A 22,339-nucleotide genomic window follows, 5' to 3' on the forward strand; every position below is an offset into this window, starting at 1 on the left:
TGGGGGCTGTGACCCCCAAACTGGGAGAGTGGCTCCAACAGATCCCAGGAACAACATCTGAGATCTCTGTCCAGAAGAGTGCAGTCCTAGGAACAGCTAAGATACTGCGTAGGACCCTCAAGTTCCCAGGCCTCTGGTAGAGGACCCGAGCTTGAAACCAGCCGCTTTGTTAGGTACACCTGTATAGTTGCAGACACTTCAATGCAACACTTCCTCTTTAACATCTGTGTTTATGAAAATGTTTTTGGTGAAATTATCATAAATGTATAAATTATATGTTTATTATTGAGTGACAGGTGGTGTTGTGCTGGACTACATTATATTCAAAAGTTTTTCTATATTTTTGCCCTCCCCAGTTGCATACATAAGAGGTTCAGAATATTAGGAACACCTATGAAATACACACAAGCACAAAGTACAGCTGAGGCTAATGGGAATGACAGGTGGTGTTGTGCTGGACTACATTATATTCAAAAGTTTTTCTATATTTTTGCCCTCCCCAGTTGCATACATAAGAGGTTCAGAATATTAGGAACACCTATGAAATACACACAAGCACAAAGTACAGCTGAGGCTAATGGGAATAGAAATAAAATTTTGCAAGTATGTAGTAATAAAACAAGGCATTTAACAAATTCAAATTCTCACCTGCATAGCTTAAAGGAAAGGTCAAGGGATCACCAGAGTTATTACAATTCCTCCTGAGGGGTGCCAAATGCAATATTCATCCATGGAACAGTTGCTATAGCCTTTGTCATCAGAATAAAAGAAAAGCTGTGCACACGGTACAGTTTAATGCCAATAAATATTTAATTGGGTCCAGGAAGAATCTCACAAAATGACAAAATGATCCTACAGTACACCCGCACCTACCATACTTAGAAGGTATGTGACAGAGCTCAGTTTTATATAAAACTTACTATAGTAAGTCGATAAGTCAGCATGTACTGCAACTGTATGTTCATTTCATTAGCTATGAAACAAACCACTGTGGCCCATCATTAGCCAGAGTGCCTGCCCTCACAGGTTAGTCACTGCAGTCTGCAGGCCAATTGAATTCACCCCATGTCACCAGCACTCAAATGTATTATCTCCCCGAACTGCTGAGAAGAGCATGGTGTCAATGTTATTTAACAGCCTGTTAATTTGAGGCAAACCTGGTGCAGGTCAGATAAAAACCTAAAGTGATACGTTCCATTAAACCAGCTCAGAAATGGGATCCTAAATTGCAAAGTGCTTTGTGTGTCAGATCTGACTCAGTATGAGGAGGTGTGGCACTAATAAAAATATTGTTCCAGATGCATTTTCTCATGTCTAGCCTTCCTAAATTTGCTGATGGCGATAAAATCATTAATTAATTCTCTGCTGGCCACAGCTATGACACAACTATGACACTGCTTCTGCCGATTAAAAAGTTAGACTGAACAGCACAACTAATCAAACTCATAAAGACATCTACTTTTATAACATATTTGGTGCTATATACCAGTAGTAATGAGGCAAACTGTCCAGTATATCTGTGCTTCCTGGACTTGCCCCACTACTTTTAAAGAATATGAGGTGGTGATGTGACTGGTCATTCTGGAAACCTGCTACAAATGCACCTGCTGATACTGCATTCCCCTTCTTAATAGTGCATTCAACCTGCTTCAGTGTCTTTGCCAGATTGGTCTGTGCTGTGCCAGCACTGTGCTCACCAAAACTGATCACATTCACATGCACTTGCACCCCAGAGTTTGCACCAGTGGTTGCACTAAGGCACAGTTTTTAGCAATTAATTTAAATCGCTAGAATCTTTCTTATTCAGCTTCAGAGTGATTTGGCCAATTTACTGCAGATTGGTTGACTTGAATAAACTCTCTTAAGGTAAAGACATCCCAAGTAAACTGCTACTGAACATGCAGGTGAACATCGGCCCAATAGTGTAACACCACACACTCTTGTGGGGTTAAAGCGTTGGCACATTAGAGCAAATATGCAGAGACCACACACTCTCACTGTCTCATACACTGAAAGTGACTCCCTGTAGACACACTGAACAATAAAGCCTCTGAAATCTCACATTCAGATGACAAATAATATTCTTCATGCTTTGTAACCAGAATGTAAAGCAGTCAGTGTAGAGTCATCTCTGCAGTCTTTTGGAAAATAAAGTCAAATTTCCAAAACGGTTCATTATTGCCCGACTGACAGATTATCACACAATTAAGCTGCAGGGAACCGGGAATGATAAAGAGTTTAATGCAAATGGAACATTTTGTTTTTCATACTCCAAAGAAAAATAAAGATGCATTGTGATAGCACAATGCACTGTGTCCCATTGGTATTGTAAAATTCTAACTCAAACTCTTGTTTATGCCAACTCAATTATATGTGTTTGAAATTTTGATTAATGAATTTGGAGTCTGAGAGCCTTCAGGGGCAATTTTAAACTTAATAAATTAATGGGAATACTGTAGATCATGTTATGATGTTAGCTTAGGTTTGTAGGTAGTTAAAACTGAGTTGCTTTTCTTACTGCTCACCCAGCCAAAAAAAACTGCTTTTATGATATCATTAAGGTCTAGAGGTAACACTGCCATGTTCACAGTTATGATCATGTACTGTAGAAACTTGTCAAAATAATGCATTCTCTTTTACTCTTTGTTCTTCTGAGTGATGATGTCTTCCTGCACAGCTATAAAGCCACATGGAAATATTTCTCTGCAGGCTGTAATGGGCCCGTTATGTTCTCCATAGCACTGCGATCGCTACACTGATGCACTCAGTCACCCTCTTTCCAACCGATTCATTTCTTTGTCTCTTTAATTGGATTTGTGTTCAACTTTCTTAACGCTCTCTGATGTGCCACCGCCTCTGCAGGCCTCTCGACCCAGGGGTAAACATTAAACAGGAAAAAAAAATCACTTTGCCCAGATGTTGCCTGACATTAAAGTCACATTGACAATTTAAATAGGTTTAAATACTCTGTCACAGTAGGTCACAGAGTTGAAAGATCTCCATGTACAGTAGAACAGAACAGAGATGAAAAATAATAAAGAGCAAGAACATTAGTAAAGTTATTAAAAGTGCCCAGAAAGCACAGCACTGTACAGTGTGTGCATTTTAAGACCTCTTATAGGTAAGATTGTGACTAATAGCAACAAATTCATGACATTTCAATTAATTTCGCATACCTAAGCATGCCTCTTTGATCTCTGTCTTGTCCGTCCTCTGGATTATCTTCACCACAAATATGACCGCCAGTGGGGTAAGAAATGAAATTGCCTGTGAGGAAATCAAGACAAAAAGTGTAAAGTTATTACCATGACATTAGAAATGCTCTGCGGCATTCCACAGGAGCTGTTTTGCAGGTTAGTCATAAAATGACTTTTGCCTCGGGGAATGAAATAAACCTATCCATTATTCAGAGATAGTTTTAACAAGGCAAACTGAGGGGCCAGACAAGCCTTTTCTTTATTGTTTCCTGCCTACACAAAGAATAATTTTGCCTCTCACCTGTTAAGAAATTTGGGCCTCACAAGCACTTAGGTAATCATTCATGCCTCAGAAGGTATTAATTACTTTCTGGCCAAATTCAGTATATTTTCTTTCCATAAGCAACAGGGGCAGTAAAAACAGAGACTGGGTATCGGTTCCATTATATTAACACATACTGAATTTCTGTTGAGTGATGTTCATCACTTCAGCCACAGATGCCTTTGTGTATCTCCACCAGTTAGAAACTAATTTTGCATGTCACTGTCTCCTTTGAAGACGCTGGATTCAAACTTGTAAACACACTTGAAATCACACTCACAAGTGCACTAACAGTTGCTATCTGAATCTTAAATTGAATTAGCACAGACGTGGGTACATGTCAAGTGATAGAGATGACTTAGAGACAGCCATTGTCTGCACTATAAATATAAATAGCATAGTGCAAAAACATTAGTTTATATTAGGTGCAACACATTGTTCAAAGATAGCGGATCTCATCATTTAAGGTGAAAAAAAGAAAAAGAACACCTCTTTCTCTGTCAGGTTGAGATTTTCACATGTCATCATAATTTATTCAGGATGAAGAGACTAACCTGACAGGCAGCAGTAACAAAGGTGGTTTGACTTGAAAACATTAAAGGTCTGACAATGTAAATTATCTTGTGGCATAAGGTTTTGTGGCAATTTAAAGACTACAATAAAAAGTGTTCATATTTCTTCTTAATAAAAAGATGCATTTTGACACATGGTCTTATAGGGTTCATTGTCATCTTTCTAAATGCTCTGGTATCTCCATTTAACCCCATGACAATTACACATTGTGTACACATCGGTTTAAATGAAATCTTTATTCTAAATTGTGTTATTGTCTCCTGGTATGTGAATAACTAACAAAACAGTCTCATTCACACAGGTGAAAAGAAAACTACTGTACGTAGGCTACACATCTTTGCTTGTGTAAGTCTTTTTAAACAGTGGATCTGTTCATGTCACCAAGTGCCTGCTAAGAGGGTTGACTATACTCATATTTGCATCAGACAGTCTGCACTTTAAGAGAAAGAGAAATTTCCTGCCTTTCCCATAAAGAAAGAATCCCAGAGTGACTCTAGAGGTGGAACGCAGGCTAATAGACTATATGTCTTAATGACATATGCAGTGAGTCATAGCATAGCTTCATGTAAATCCCCTCTTTGGATGATTGTTAATGGTGAGATAAATTGTCCACACCTTCAGGGCCACTGTCAGAGCAATGACACTAAAAAAGCCTTACTGCTGGGGATCAGCACTTGGAGTATTTTCCCAAAGTGGCGGGAGAGGGCTTTCTCTGCCACTCATAATATTGTAGCCTGTCATCAGCACAGATCAGTTGACACTGGACTTAATATAAACTATCAACATTTTTATGAAGCATGTAGATAAAGGAAAAAAGAAATAACAGAGGGCAGATAGTTGTAGATAAGCTCAAGGGTTTATCTGTTGCTTCCATCTGGACTTTCTGTATCACAGGCAAATGGCACAGGACGTTTAATTATGTGTGGGTGTGTTTTCAGTTTGTCTGGTAGAGGCTTTGTATGAAGACTGCATTGTCTAGTGCTTAGAAAAAATACCCAACAAATGACTTATTGATGTGCAGTTTAAAGCTCAGTTGTTTTTTATTTTTTTAAATTGACAAGAAAATCCACCTAATGTTTTACCCTTTTACTGTCCATTGATTGCTGGTTGAATTGGTCTGGTAAAGAGGCTTCTAAAGTGGAGCCAAACCAAGCTTCAACATCCAGCATCAATATTATATGTATTCAACCATTTGTAGAAGAGGGGAAAGTATTACATATTTTAACAATACAGCTGTCATCATCTGTAGCTTGAAATGACTGAGAGCTGCTGTAGCACTCACCAAATAATGTGCAGCTGGTTCTGCACATGTGAAGAAATGAATGGAGTCAGTCAGTCAGTCAGTTCACAAGGATGTGAGCTGAACAAGGAACAGGCAGGCACAACAGTGGGTTAAGTTAGTTTGATATTTTGATTAGACATTAAGTCCTTCTGACAAGTTAGCACACAGACAAATATGTCCGGCATGTGAACCTGTCAGTGACATGATTAACTGAAATTCTGGTTCACAAAATACTTCACTGACATTTCTCATAGAATCACACTAAATGAGTTTCTAATTTCTAGTTCTGTAGGTTTTTTCACTTGTCACAAAAACTCTACTAACCTTTATACAGAGCACACTCTTCTAGCAGGCCTGGATAATTAGACTGATGGTCACATTTTCTTTCTAAAGCAGTAAGAGTCGCTTAGATTCTAGATCCCTTAGATTCTCTTCTCTTTTCGAAAACATCCTGCAAAATGTTCTGACTAAGTGGAAGACTTCTGACCTCTCCCAGAGAGCAGCACACATGACAAAAGGTCAATGCAATGCTGCTGTTACACAAGCACTTTATTTACTCACACTATAACCCATTCTATTGTGTTTTACTTCACATTACATGTTATACATTAACTGTTACTATATTGCTGAAAAAACGTAAAAAAAAATCAACTAGACTTGGTTTTAAGTCGAAGACGTTCCACCTCTCATCCAAGAGGCTTCATCCGTTCTGCCCAACTGGCGTTGAGTCGGAGATATTTATCCCTATCGGTGGTGTTTCAGTCCTTTGATGCCCAGCAATGTCCCTTAACGACTGAAGTTTTATAGCCCTGTATCGGTGAGCGTCGTTAGCTGTCTTTGAACCCTCACCTGTGGACCGACGCCCATTGTCCTGGTGGACATGTTTGGGCAGAGATCTCAAAACAGAGTTGTAGATGGATGACAAGTTGTCTTAGTAACTAAATAGGGGTGGTGGACAACTCTCCATCTACAACTCTGTTTTGAGATCTCTGCCCAAACATTGAAAACTGGATGATCTGATATCCACCATTTGAGTCTGAAAACAATATATGAATCACATCGCTGTTAGAATGAGCTTTATATTCCCAAAATGTTATATTTTAAGTGCAGTGAAGCCAGTAGCTGTTGCTGACAAATGTACAGAGAGCAAAATCAGTGCAGACAGTCTAGTACATGGTGGACAGGAGTGTTTGCCAAGAGAGACTTCAGGTTCACTGTGTAGGGTATGAGCCAGAGGAAAAATATTTTGAGTCCATGCTGTATCTGTTAGAAATTCATCTTACCCTACGCCACCCACTGCCAGCCAAGAGCAGATAATATTTATATTAGAAGCACCACAGCTACATGTACATGCCCTTTTCTTCTCTATTAACATAATTCAGGCCTCACCTTAACTATGATGGAGAGAGGCTTTACAATAATGATCATCCTAAACAAAGGACCTCTGCAACACACGGATTACTTAGAATTAAGCAGAAGATGTGGTTCATCCAGACCACACTAATGAGTATTTAGTGCCAATCAATTCTGTAATATGAGGAAAACATCATTAGGCAGCAGGTACTTACGAACATAACCCTCTTGGGAATGTGGTCTGACTCAACTAGAGGATTCTTGTAGAGCCAGAGCTCCTCCGGTTGAATCACTCTCTCAAAGGGCTCCAGAAACTCCGTAAATCTATGGCAAAGAACAAATGTACACTGATCAGTTTCTAATTTTTATGCATTTACTGTAGCAAAGCAGCCATGTATGAGATGTCACATGGTTTCTTAGTGTGTGCACACAATCTGATTTCTGTATTTCTTGAGCTCATGTTAAGGGAATCAGTTCGTTCTTCTGTAAGGATACACACACAGCTGAGGCTATGTGAACAGGATGACTTCACAAACAGTAAAGAGTCCCGCTGTTTCACACTCTCACTGAATGGGAACAAATTAGTATGCTCCTACTTCCTCCAGCCCCTCTTGGCCACGCAGTAATCTGTCAGCCATGACCTTGTACTATGTCATCTCAACAGTCTTTTTGTCACTGCAGTCTAAAACAATTCAATACACTGCTCTGTTGCACAACTGTGCTACAAGATATAGAGTCACAAAGGGAGCTCCAAATATTTAAAACAATAAACTCGCAGCAGAAATAGATTGTTTAAAAATACAGTGTTGCTAAGTCATTCCAGGAACAAAATGCAAGAAATGATACAGACATTCTGTCTCTATATAAATTTGGAATTAAGATGATGATGAAGAAACATTAGTGACTAGTGTTACAGCAGAATAGTGAAAGATAATCTGGCTCTCTATGCACCTAATAGCATTTGACTGGAAATGTGGCCCATGTAAGCTTAAAAATAAATCAGAAGTACAGCTGCATGCTCATGGGTGCCACAAAAATTTCCAGGGTCCCTAAAAACAACTTATTTAAGGCTACAAAACAAAAAATATCTTCAGTCCCTATCCCTAGCTCTAGGTTCTTTGAGTCGTTCTCTTTCCCCTGCCAGGCAGCTCCCTTCCGACACACAGTCATAATGACAATGTACTGAATCGAACCTATATCAGTGATAAACCCAACCTGGGTTACTTCTGCATCTACTGTAGCTAAAAACTACAATGGTTGAAATAGACTGCTCAGAGTAGTGGATGAACAGTTGAAACAACTGACTAAAATTAAGGGGTAAATGGCTGAAACACAATAAAACCTGCCGGCTTCTTCCTCGGTGCAAACTAGACTAAACCAACCTAAATACTGACAATTTAACAATGTGAAAAAGCTATGACAAAATTTTTTTTGTACAACTAATTGTGTTCATTTATATTCAATTAAAATTTGTTTCACAGGACATATTATGAGCAAGTAGTGTTGGTGAAGAGGCATTTCAGCATTTCAGCATTTAGACATATTAAAATTTTGAATAAAATAAATAAATCAGAACAGATGAAGCAGTTGCCTCAGGTTTGTGGAAGCAGTTTGTTCTCCAGGTGGAAATTGTGACTGACTAATGCTCTCCCAAACAGCTTCAGGAAGGCATTTAGTGCACATCTGCTCCAGCAGAGCTGCTCACGGACTATAACAGGAGAAGTGTGAGGATATCCTGGATCCTGTGCAGCTCTTGAGTGTAAATCTAGCTGTGGAAATATGTACAGTACAAGGCCATTAGCTAAAGGGCAGATGCATCAGACCTTCCTTATGCACAGCAAATTTCCTTTTTCTTTCCGGGCCACATTTACATGCAACTCAATTATATGTTTTAATATCTCTAAAAGACCTGCAGTGAATCTGTGGGAAATCTGTGTGTTGGTCTTCTGATAACAATGTGCTGTAATGTTTTTGCAAATGAGCATTTTAATCAGCCCATTTTACACCTTGCTGAGTCTTATATGCATGACACACAATGTGTTTCATGAACGTCTCCATTTTCCCAGCTTGTTCTCTTTTCAGCTGTCTTGTTCAGATGTCAGTGGCAGGGAATGTTATTTTAATCCCCAGGGTTTTAAAGCAGAGTGGTCAGTAAAGGCAAAGCCCCACCTGTCAAAGATAGGAGAGTTCAACTATATTAACTGTAATCAGAGCAATAGCTTAGATTGATGATTAAAAATAGTTGTTGATTTGTAGAGTTGTAAGTGAATCAAACAATGATTATTAATGATTTTAATATATTTGCCTTACTGCTTGCTGCTGATTATATAGACAGATTCATCAGAAAATACTTCAGATAAAATAGTCAGCTATTTACTCATTACATCATATATACTGTAACTTGAGCATCGTATTTTGGGAAATTAACCAATGTCAGCTAAGTACTGTGCAATGCAAATATGGTCATAAGTGGGCAGTGTCACAGCTTTTATTGGTTATTTCAGACAAAACTCGACACTTCCTCAAAGAGCCAGCATATACTGGTTCCTAAAACTTCTCAGTAGAGTAACATCTGAGGGTATAAGGAAGTAGCTGCTTGTAACTGCAGGTTTTTATTGTTCGGGAGGATTTGTGGTCTTGTCCTGAATCAATGACATGTAAAAGGGAGGTCTGCAGGGGACTCTGTTCACAGGATCATGGCAGTCAATTACTGAGTGAATATCTCCGTCAAAAACCTCAAGCAGTGTTTGGAGCTTTAATATCAAATCAAATTAAATTTTATTTACTGGAATTATTTCCTTAATATGTTTCAAATATGCCACCTTAGTGTGAAAGGATAAGCTATGTTCCCATGTCCAGGGGTGAGCATGTCATGGCCTTCAAACACACCTCAACTATCACCTCTTCTTTTATGAACAAACACACACAATACTGTAGTGGTCTGCCTGTCACAGTGCAAGTCTTATGTTACATCAATCCCTTAACATCTTAATGAGTCTGAGGCCCACCTTCTAACTATAGATAAAAATGTATTTTTATAGCATTTGCTTTCATGGATTCATGTTAAAATGTACTAAATTGCTGCAATGAGGAAAATAAATATATTAATTACTGGGCCATTCTGTCAGGCTTTGGAATTAAGAGTTTCATCAATTCTGCAGCCATTCAAAGTATTAACATTTTATAATGACCTCTAGCATTTTTTTGTTGGTAGTGGCAGAGTCTGCCATTCCAGTGCTGCTTTCACATTTACCTAAACACAAGGGACTCACAACTTTAATTAAAAAAAAAACATAAACTCAAACAACCACAAGTGTTAATAAATGATGTTTAACTGCTTATCATGGTAAAAAATGTTCATCTAAAAGCAGAGAATGAGAATATTTTGGAATGACATGAGAAATGCAATGAAATAATGCATCAACGAGCACCTCCGATTTTACTTTTATAAGCTCAAAATTATGTCTTTTGGACATGTAATAATGTTTCTCCTTCTGCTGGAAAATTTGTATCAAATCACCTCCATCAAATCAAGACTGTTCTCAAAGGATATAAGATTCAGTGTTTTTTTTTTTGTCTCATCATCTCTTCTCCAACAAAAACCTTTATTAAAAGACACACTCCAATATGCTTTAGGCATGTTTTAAGGCTCTAGGCTCTAAACATCAAGCACATTTGGAATTAATCAAAGCCTGATCCTTGATTCCAGGGATAGAAGTGTCCAGTCTTTCAGGGAAATCATTTTAGCTTTATTGTAATTTACAGGCTGAGATGACAGAGAATGCATTTGTCTGTGGGATGTAGAAAGGGCAACCTGGACTACAGTCATATTAGTGACTGGTGTCAGAGCTTGGAGCGGTAATGACATACACAGCATGCACCCCAATTTATCCTGCTGGGAAATGATTGTAATCACATTGATTCAAAGAAAGAAACAAAGAGGGTGGGGTGGGTGATAAGCTCCATTATAGTAGAAACACACTCAGACAGACAAAGCGTTTGTTGACAGCCGATATGAGTCATCCATGGCTTTTGTTTGTGGCTTATTTTCTTGTTATTTCTTTTGCCCGTTTTTTGTGAGGTGATTTTAATACACAAAGTACAGCAAATGACAGTGATAGTAGAGCCTATAGAAACATTGGGAAGAAACAAGATAAGGAAATAGAGACGAAAAGGGAGAGCAAAGGCAGCAAGGCTTCTAAAGGAGCGGATAAATATGTACACGGGAAAGTACATGCACCTCCCCAAAATAAACCTTTTTGCTTCAGGTCTACAGGCCAAGGATAAATACTAGTAGAGTAAACAGAACATAGCCTACACACTGATGCCCCATAAAATTGTTTTTATTCAGGCCAAGCTGCCAGAGCAGCAATTTTTAGACATTATATTTTGAAGACTTAATGTACTGTAAGGCATTATAGAGAATATTTGTGTTAAGGTCAAATCAGTGTGTGGGCTGTAATCTTTTTACTCTACTATAGTAGCTGGACCATTACAGATTCGCCATCAACCTAACTAGTGACTATGTGAAGTTCCCGATGCTGGCATCAAACCTCAGAGATTTATAAAGGCAGGAAGCTTAATTTTTATGCAAATGGTTTAACAGTAGGGGTCACTTATGCTCAGTGGACACAGTGGACTTCATATATCCACATTAATTTCCATTAAGAGGAAACTGGGTATATATTTGGCTTCGAATCTTTACATCTGACCTTTTCTAACAAAATGACTTCTTTGCTTTTTAATCTCTTTTCTGTTTCTCTTTATTAAATCGCTACAATTAGGCCAGTTTATTATCATCGATTTCTATTCATCTCAGTTAGATGCTTAGTCTAAATCTGACGAGCACAGGAAATAAAACTGAATTAATTCAGTTCAGATCACCTCTTCCCACATCCTCCTCTCTACTTTAGATGTTTAAGCACAAAACAGCATTAAGAACAATGGAAATAGTTCATTTGAAAACTCTTGATTTACATGCAGTGCGGGCAGAATCTGTGGCCTCAGGAATACATATCATCGGTCGTGTCACTGTGACATAAAGTTAAAAAAAAGGAAAGGAATTCCTTCTTAATTAGTTGTGTTAGCTGTGATGCAATTAGGCATGCAGAGGATTGGAATAACTTAGTTGGATTAACTTCAGGCAAGCTCCTATTTTCATAAAACTGAGTCTGAAAGTAAGCTCTTATCCAAACAGAAGCTAAGCATTTCCATCATTTTGGATTGCATTACATCTGCTAGCAGGGGTTGGTTGAGCGAGGGCCAAAATGCCCAGAGCCCTTATTAAACTATAGACAGACAGCATTTATTTACAGGTGCAGGAAGTCACAGGGCAGTGCTTACACCGCATAGTGCACCTAGCACACAGTGTGTGACCTTCACCTCTCAAAAGGAATGGAAAATGTCACAGAGCCTTAAAATATGCTCAGCACAGAGGCGCAAATCCCCACACAATGCAAACAATCTGTTTGGGCATCTTATAGTTAGCTCGAAGGGAGTCTTGCCCTTTTTTGGTGTTGTAAGGGTTAAGCCATTTTGCTCAGTTTGTTGCACTTTGCACTAGAGCTGTTCACAGGTGTGACTGCTACTGTATAGTACCTGTTGCAATCCAGGGACACATTGAAAAAGATGCAGGACATTGTGTCTGCTCACATTTGATTGCATTTGCACTCTCAAGAGGTGCACATTTGGCAATCAGCTGGGTGACTAGGAGTGAGCTCTGTGTGTAGGAGAGGAACTGGGGGAAAATTTTTGAAGCTGACCATCTGCCAGATCTGAGACAGAACTTGAAATGACCTTTTCCAGCAGCTAACCAGTGGAGAATCATCAAGTTATTACTTCAGTTATTTGATTATATGTTTAATTATTTAATCATATAGCAGGGAGCTATTTATACTGGACTTATGGGATTTATGAGCTATTAGCATCATTAGTTCTGAGTCCTAAGAGAAATTCCCATCCTTCTCTGTTTAGTGCACCTTCTGGTTCATTTACTGCTGGTAAATCCCCATTCCTCCTCTTATACCTCACCAAATTGGAGCATTAGGCCATTCAGTAAAATTAAATCATCAATAGTGAATGTTTATATCCAAACATTCATTTATAGAAATGGAGGGATTTAATAAGAAATGATAAGTGATATGATTATTTGCTGGTTTTCTGATTCCTGTCTGAGTTACGTATGTCCCAGTGGAGCAGTCAAATCAGCAACATACTGTTTAGAAGACCACACAACACCCCTAAGCTCTCCAGACCTTTGGTTGTTGCACAAACCAGCTTCAGGTTAAAAGGCTGATGCAATCATGGTCTGAATCAACTTTTCAAAAATGCTAAGATATGTTAGGTATTTTTAGTCAGATAGATATTGGATAGATACTTTATGTATTAGAAATGTTTAGTGGAGATAGGATGTATAGTTAGACTGTTAAATGCTTAGGCATGCTTATGAGTTTCTACAGGGTACATCTGGTCAAGGATAACTAGAGAGAAGAGTTGATGACTATCAGCAGACAGGGTGTTTATTATTATTATTACGACGTGTATAACTGTAGCCTTAGCCATAATATGTTCTTATGTTTAACTGCTAGAGCCAGCTGCAAAGCTGGCAACAGAGACGTCCCGGTTGACGTTTCTGTGTAGTATGGGGCTAGCCCAAACTAGGTGATATAATGTATAGGCCTGGTGGGCTCAGGGGCTTTTTCATCTTACATCTGCCTGCGTGCAGTGTGGAGGTGCAAGATACTTGAGCGTGTAATGTTAATTTTACCTGTGATCCTTTGAATAAATCAGCACCGTTTTGAAGTTACTTGGACTGCCTCGTCTCTCAGAGTTAGAATGGTAGCAAGAACCATACCCTACAGATACTCTAGGGATATTTTTGAAATGCACTTCTGCAATATTTCTTTTGAGCCTTTCACTAAATCATTTTGTTTTATCAAAGTGTTTTGTCCCAGTGTGACTGCACAAAGGCACTGTATGATGCTCCACATTAGAAGAAGGAGTTACAAATTGCCAATAGTGTGTTAAAAATGAAATGGTATTACATTAGAATACTACAGAAGTGTACATTAAAGGAGTAGTTTGACATTTCGAGATATACACTTGTAATGATACCACTCTCATATCTGTCACTATGAAGATACATCAAGTTAGGTTAGTTTGGCATTAAGACTAAAAGAAGACAATCACTCTATCCAGAGTCAGTTAAGAAGGAGCATGATGACAACTCCACCGACTCAATAAGGACATTTTTAGTAATAGCAGATCTTGGGGACATTGATTAGTTCCAAACATTAGCAGCAAAGTTACACTGACCTGGCTGCTATCCTCCAAAGTAAGAAGTTGAAATCAATAGCAATAGTTAAACTTGTGACATTTTAGGCTAGCAACATGTGTCAAAACACATTTTACAACCTTGTGACTGTTTCTCTCAAATATTGTGTCACTGTAATAAATTAGGTACCTAGCTAACAAGTTAGATTTGCTGAGCTATGTACAACAACAGAACACAGAATTAGTTTGCAAGGCTGTACAAGTCATTACAAGCAGTCATTTGCTGATAAATCCTGCTGTTCCCCACAGAAAACAATGGATCTAAATAGTTTGGAACTATTTGAAGCTACATGAGTCATGTGACCTGCTACCTTTTTTGAACCCCCAGTGTCGCAGCTCTTCTCTGGCTCTATCCAAAAGTAACAAAATCCACCTACCAGCACCCCTAAAGCATACTAATTTTGTTTATTGAATCTGTACAATCATAAAAATATAAAATATAAAACATAATATAAAAACTAAGAAGCTGTGGTTTGAGGGAGGTAAAATAGCAGACTGTTTCATTTTAGATATGCTACTAAAGTAGGCAGATTTTCTTGCTTTTGGACAGAGCCGGACTACGGTAGCTGTCTGCCTGCTTTATGTATTCATGCAAAGCCTGTAACTGGCTGATAGCTGTTGTGTCATGTTAGTATCAACATTTTCAAATCTCAGAAGCACAGAGTACTTCCCAAATTGTCAAACTCTTACTTTAAACACACTGCCTGGCATGTAATGTGTTTTGCTTTTTGGCAAACCTCCAAGAAAAACTAACAATTACAAAGGCAGTATTAATTGCCAGTTGTCTAATAACTTGGTAAAGTGGGTCAGAAACATATTTGTTCAATTTTCCAATCTATTAGAAATGTACTGAATACATATTCAGTATGTTCACAGAGTGCATCAGATCACATCAGCATCTGAAAAAGGTGCTCTCTCAATGCATCTGCCCACAAAAAAGAGAAATCTCTAATGACTGATGGATGAAAGTGACAGAAGGTGAGCCTCAGTTTATCACAAATTCCCAACGTACACACTCAACACTACTGGAAGCAAAAAGTAAAGCAGGATTTTGTTTAAATGTTTGTTTCTTATTCCATGTAGAAAAAAAAATCTTCATTGGCTATTCCAGCTAAATCACATTTAAATCCTCTGGCACAGCTGAATTAACATAAGGACAACTGGGCGTCTGTGGATTAATAAAATGAATTAAATTAGGGGTCAGCCACAGTGGAGAAAGAGGAAAGCCAACTAGCAAACTGAGGATACATTCTTGATTTAGTTATGTCACTTTATTTCATTTATTATTGTGCTCCTGGAGCACAGTATTGCTGCCTTGACAGCTAATGCTTGTTTATGTGTGGTGGTGACAGGGATAACAACACTTTTTAGGAAGTTTCAATCAGGCTAGTGGCAGTCAATCTGGAAAATTCCAGTTGGGTTTCAGAAACCTAAAACTATGACATGTGAGACATCATTTTTTTGGCTATAAATGGACCAGACTACAAGAAAATGGATTAAGCCTGGAAGTGAGGTTAAGTGGTTGGTCATGATAGTGGTGTCAGGGGGCAGGTAACTGGTGGACCCAATATAGAGACACACACACACCAGGAGTGGAACACAAAAGGAGTTTATTGTATATACAAAAGGTCAGGTTACTGGGTGGAGGATAGAGGGGACACAAGCAGAGCAGGTACTGGATGGGACAGACAGGCAGCGTGGAGCTGGGGATGAGACAGGCAGGCAACATAGAAAGGGTGGTGTCAGGAAGAGCCATGAGGAGATGTGCTGCAGGCATTGTGCCAAACTGGGGAATGGAGAGCTGAACCCATGAGGTGAGTGGAGGACCAGGGAGTGCAAAGCAGGAGAGTGCAGAGCTAGAGAGTCGGGTAGCATGTCGGGAAGCAGGTATGTATCAACGAACGAACCAGTGGGGAGCAAATGGAAAAGGGGCATATATGTAGGAGACTGAACCGGGAGATAAAGAATGGCAGGTGGATGCAATGATGAATGATTATGCTGGTGAAGACATGACAGGCAGGGAAAGACAGGGAATCCGGGGAAAAACAACAGAAAAACAGGAAGCACAGATGCAAACCATAACAAGTGGGTTTAAAAGTTCAAGTTTGGAGACAGGCCTGGAGACTGAGGCTTTTGGCGTGATTGTGCCTCTAAGGAGAAGTATTCAGTTATTACACTATTGCCCAATATTATAGTCATAGCCTGTGTAAAAAATTAAAACGAGATGATAATATGTAAATTGTTAATCAGCAAATGGAGTTAGAAACTTGCTCTGGGAAAAATAAAACTCATTAATTTACTCATCTAAATTCACTATGCAGCAAACTGTGTAGTTAATATAATCATATTTAACCAACAAAATTACTGTAATGTGTTCAAAATTATGCTTTTGCTCAGAAGCCTCTTATACTGTATTCTGCTGTGTGAGTCAAAACTCTGCTAGTGCAATAAATGTCACATCCTCTCTTGCCTGTCTCTGTTTGAGTTAGTGGATAGAGTCAGGGCCTTGACCAAACGTGTCAAGAATGCACAGCATCGAGCCTGTCACAGGCAGGGGAGAAAAGAGGGGAGCACAATTGATGCTGAGTGACACTCAGCTAGCCTTGGCTTCTTTGGAGATGTCCCTTCTTAGACTGGCTAAAAGGGAGAGAAAAGCAAAGCCCTTCTAGAGGGATACAGAGGAAAATGCAGAGTCCTTTTTTTTAGTTTTATTTGCTCATTTACACAAGCTAATTTCAAAATCTGTGCTATATAATGGGGAGCAAAACTACAGGTGTCTATTCATGATAAAAGCCCCGGAGACACTTTGAGAAAGATCAGAGGCCCCTTATTTGAGACAGGCATTAGAAAAAGCAATAATATAAAGCTGGCAGGACATGGCCAAAGGGACACACTAGGAATGGGAAATCAAAGAAGTGTGGTGGGGTGGCATGACAAGATATGTCTCCAACCCACACCAAGGTAAGAAAGGAGTGGATACTGTGTGCTGGTGATTTTCCAGCAGGTTTCTCAAATGCTCACAGGTCCAAAACTTATATTCATGGAGCTGGCTGAGTAAATGCAATTACTTTATCAGCCCACTGCTGTCAGCTCATCATATTTGTTGCGTTTTCTCTTTCTATATTGCACTGTATTGACAAAAATGTCACCCTCAGATGCTCCTATATAGTATACTGTAGGATCTAGTGTAGAGTTTTTCTGTAGTGGTGTCAATTTTCTGGTGTAGAAAACTTTTCATCTACATGAATTTAGGTAATTAATTGTTCCACTATGACAACCTTGAACAACAAGATAACACTTTACAATGCTTTATAAAAATGTGAGTGGTTACAAAGGAAAGAATCATGAACACGCTCATAATCAATGAAATGTTAGTTCCTGAACAACTCCAAATCAAGGACTAGCTACTGTATATAGACCTATAGCATCACTCTATATGTATATGTTCATGATTGTAAGACATTATTAAGAGAAAGTACTTGTGTACTCAACTCTGTGCACAGTATCTGTAAGTTTCACAGGTGTGTTTGCTTTCATTCATGGTTGTGTGTTTACATGTTTGTGTATAACTATTAGTGCACATTGGCCTGTGATGTGGCTAATGACTAGCTTTAACACGGTGTGGGGGTCAAGGGGTGTGTATGTTCACCATTACTTTGACTGAGCACAAAGCTGGAATCTCTCTCATGCTGCTGTCGACTTTGACATTTGCTAGGATGAACAATGAGCATGACAACAGTGATAAATGTCAGCCTTGTGTCCTAGTCCCATATCTGCATCCATCAACACAGTCGGTGCGAGTGATCAGGCCATCCCTATTTAATTCTTTCCACCTCACTGCCCTTCCTTCCTCTGTCTTTTTCACTGACATCCAAGCCTTGTTACCCTCTTGCCTAACTTAATAAATACAGCCACACACACAAACACACCTAGACACACATGCACTCACTCACAGGTGGCTTCATATACCCTCTGCTGAGATCTCAAACATTTGGCACTTGCTCTCAGCTGAATACAGATTGCTTAACCTCAGATGTGACCATAGATGTCAGTTATTCAGCTTGCAGAATTAATTATCTGTGCCTCAGCAGGCTTGTTTTTATTTTTTTATAGTTTCAGCAGGGGGCTGTAGCAAAATTCAGATTTGACCTTTACAGATTAAGACATTTCAAGGTTAACTGATAAATACATAAATCCCTTGTGTATTAACGATTTATCGACTGCAGTTTCACTAAGGTTGCAGGCTAATGACAGAGCACTAAGGTGAGGATAGCTGGAGTAAACTCCTAAATGCACAGAATGTTTTATTCAACACCAGTAATTAAAGAAACTATCCACCATAAAAAACAACAGTGATGTATACCATTTGTTACTGCATCTTGAATGAGAAACAATACAATTTGTCAATCTAAAACATCAATGATAAACAGTAGATATTGCTTAGAGTTACTCAGAATTAAGTATCTATCTTGAGCAGGCATTTTGATATCAGGTTGAACACAAAAAGATAGCAATTTCTTAATGAATTGTGGCTTCAATAGAATGAAATGTTGCCAGAATGGGAGGCATTTATGTTTGGTTTGCAAATCACTTGGTCCTCCCTAATTCATTTTTCTTTTTTTTCTTTTGTCTTATTTTGCTTGCAAAGAGTTAGATCAGTGCCACCAATGAGCTAGAACTGATTATTGTTAGACAAGTTACTTGCTTACATTTTCACTTACATTTGTTACTCAGTCCATCTCTATCAATGGTCCTTTTAAACAACTCTAAATCTTCCACACCTACATGTCACACCTGTATTTACCATGTGTAGAAGTAGACAAGGAAAAAAGTATTTTTGAGTATGATAAATATTTATTTACCCATTACAACTAGCTTAACAAAATTTTACCAAGCCAGCTAAGACAGAACAAGTGTTCACAACATTTTGAGTCTGTATAGAACAAGCTACTCAGCTGTGTCACTTGCTGTCAGGAAGATACTATTGTCTCATTGCTTAATAAACCACGCAAAAGACAACTTAAAAGCCTGTTTGTTGGTTTCCACAACAGAACAATGCAATTCTATCACTGGTAACACAAGGCACTGCAAAGCAGAGTTGTACCTGATAAAATTAATGTTGTATTAATGTGTATGCTGGCACACTGTCAGGAAGGTAGAAGATTTAAATGACTCTGTTCTCTTTAAAGAATCATTTCATGTGCTTTACATATGTTACAGCTTATACAGTATGGCTTACAGGTGCTGTATTAGTTAATGAGATTAATCACCACTATGATGACAATGAAGATGACAATTGTAAAAAAAAAAAAAAAAGTTTACTTTGTGGCTTACAGCAGTTTAGTGCCTAAAAATATATATCGGAACAAATCAGAAGCTACTGAACTTATCAAACTCTATTGTCCCTTGCCCATATGCCCAGTACAAGTAATTGGGGCTTTAAACCATATTTGTATTTGCACAATAAAAGGTTAAGTCTGGGCCATTGTCTGTTGACAATTGAAGTATAAAGGAAAGTGTGTGGTAATGATTCTATCTGTAAAGCTTCACTAAGTCCCATTCAATTACTGTTTTATCTTTACAACTAGAATTTGGGATGTTGGCACCATACTGAACGTGTAAGATGGTGAAATACTGTAATAATTAAATGGACTGTCTGAAAGGTGAGCCAATTGAAAAATAGCAGTGTGCACCCTGAGTGAGAGAGTATTATTTTATTATCCAGTTCACAGCTCAGCTGAAGGTCACCTCATTCTTTCTCTGAGTGTTTTGCAGTTCGTGGTGCCTGTACTGTATATCTCCATCAGCTATGTCAAACTAATCTGACTCTTTCATTTATGTCTTGTGGCAAAAATGAGGAGGCTAAACTGTTTTTGATATATTTTTATTTCTGGTTTGCTGAACCTAGGGTTCTACTTCAAGAATTTGTATTTCACAGTTCCACCACCAGAGATGATACACAGTAGCTGCAGCCCAACACCCAGCAGTCATCTTATTTTTGTCTTCTTGCCCACATTTACAGGTCATGTAAGTTGTTAGCACCAGCTATGTTAGCACTGGCACCTTACCGCCTATACCAATACCCTTGTAACCAACGTTATCTGTTGGAGCTATGTTTGGTCTTCCAGAGGCCAGACTCCAAGGCATTTCTCCACCTACAGTACCATGCAATTGCAGTGCTTTAGTTGCTTCAAACGTCACTACCCATTATATAGTAGACTAAATGGAGTGCCTGCCACTGAAGCCTCCATCGGTTCTCCTATAGTGTCTTCAGATGAAGCCCTTTGAACTGATGCTCACTGTAGAATTTATTGACTGTAGCATTACTTATAACTGCCTTAGTAAAAGCTATACAGTGGCTCATTATGAGACCTATCCCATCTTGTGCTTGTGCTTTCACAGACTCCTTAGGCTGCTGGTGTTGATGCCTCAAAACAGGTCTTACAAGAATCTGCTTTAATGACCAGAACGTTTGGTAGACTGTCTACTTTGACCTTCTCTCATCACCAAGTGTGACTTGTTCATATATGCTGAACACTTTTGACTAAACCAAGACTCACTTGCACTCTTTGACCTTTAGCCTGCATGCCCCCAAGAGCTTGGCACCATCTTGTTCAGTAGAGCCACTTCCAACAAGTCCCTTCATAGCCTGCATTATGGACACCAATAGATAGGGCAGCCAAACATGGAGCACTTATCCACCAACCCCCCCAAGCCACCCAAAGGTCATAAGAGTTTAACCTGACTCCTAAAGTCCAGGCACTGGTCATTCCTCCCTAGAACATCTCAGTCAAATGGAGGCCTTGATTTTGAACCCATGACAGTTCTTTCCAAGGTACAATATACAGTATAGGCTAATGTGGTCAGAATAACTGTTGTGAAGAATCCACTATGGTCTCTGGCTCTTAGGCAGGGTAGAGTGCCTTTGGTCTCTACAGACAGCACTCAAAGGAGTAGGGGGAGCTGCACCAGTTGATAAAAGCTCATGTTACGGAATAGAAATGGTATGATCCACTTTAGGGGTGTGTGATATTATATTAGATGTTTCTTTGTATCATGAATATTGAAGTACACTGTTCAATATAAAAGAGACCAGCCACAGACTTTCTTTGAAAACTGCAGAAAGCCTACTACAAAAACCTTAACTGTGCAAGTGGATCATAAACCATGACTCCAGTGTCCTGGGAGAAGAAGTGCACAGAAAAAAGACAGCAGTCTTGATTTTTTTGCTGCTTCTGGGGGAGCTCAGGTCTTATTTAATGGAGCTAAACCCCCTGACTTACGAGTAATTTGAACACTACTGTGAAGGCTGGTAGAAGGGTCTTAAACTGTCCATTACTGCAGCTGCATGTCACCACCCCTAGTGCTCTCATCTGCTGTTCAGGTAAGATACAGTTCATTTCAAATGAGCCCATGGAGAAGATAGAACAGAGTATGGGTAGCTTGTGAGAAGTGCCGTAACCCAAGAAAAAGTCCAGGTACACCAAAGAGTAAAATGTGGAACTGCCAGTAGCATGTACCGGTGCATACCGGCCCACCTCGAGCCCTGTCTATAGCCCCGGAGGAGCAAGGCATATGGGCATATATTATATGTCTTCCCTTAGGTTCTTTTCAATAAAACCCAGCTCTTTTTCTGGCTGCAAGAAACTTGTAAAACTGGTATAAATTTAATGTTGGTCACAAAAAGATTCTTTCCTTTACTAGAGGAGTGATTGTTGGGATGATAAGGCTCTTAAACATCTCGTAGAACCTTATCATCCCAACAGATCACTTTGCTCTCAGAGTGCAGGTCTACTTGTGGTTCCTAGAATCCACAGAAGCAGAATGGGAGGCAGAGCCTTTAGCTATCAAGCTCCTCTCTTATGGAACCAACTCCCAGTCTCAGTTCAGGAGGCGGACACCCTCTCTACCTTTAAGATTAGACTTAAGACGTTCCTTTTTGATAAAGCTTATAGTTAGGGCTGGATCAGGTGACCCTGAGCCTTCCCTTAGTTATGCTGCTATAGGCCTAGGCTGCTGGGGGGCCCCATGATGCTCTGACTTTCTCCCCTCTCCTCTCCTTTCCTCTCTCTCTATGCATCTATATGCCACCATTACACATCATTTACTTTGTGTATCCTCTCTCCCATAGTGTGTCATCTCTCTCTCTCTGTGTACCATTTTACAGGTTGCCCTGGCCCTGGAGCTCTATGTTTCTGATGAGCAGTCACCGGCCCTGAACCTGACCAGTGTTTGGTTGTTTGTTGCTGTCTTTTGTGTCTTGTTGCTTTTCTTCTTTTG

At 39.2% G+C, this 22,339-nt stretch overlaps 1 protein-coding gene across 2 annotated transcripts in view; it reads right to left on the minus strand.

Moving 5' to 3' along the window:
• plpp4 (phospholipid phosphatase 4) overlaps positions 1–22,339 on the minus strand; it is an 83,925-nt gene that overhangs the window by 16,216 nt on the left and 45,370 nt on the right. For both annotated transcript variants that reach the window (XM_020598960.1, XM_020598968.1), the window contains 2 exons: positions 6,943–7,051; positions 3,177–3,267 (listed from right to left, as the gene is read on the minus strand). In XM_020598960.1, coding sequence (XP_020454616.1) covers positions 3,177–3,267; positions 6,943–7,051 — 200 coding nt within the window. The remainder of the gene's footprint in view (positions 1–3,176; positions 3,268–6,942; positions 7,052–22,339) is intronic.

This window comes from Monopterus albus, unplaced genomic scaffold (assembly GCF_001952655.1).
Source record: "Monopterus albus unplaced genomic scaffold, M_albus_1.0 scaffold3.1, whole genome shotgun sequence".
Classification (NCBI taxonomy): domain Eukaryota; kingdom Metazoa; phylum Chordata; class Actinopteri; order Synbranchiformes; family Synbranchidae; genus Monopterus; species Monopterus albus.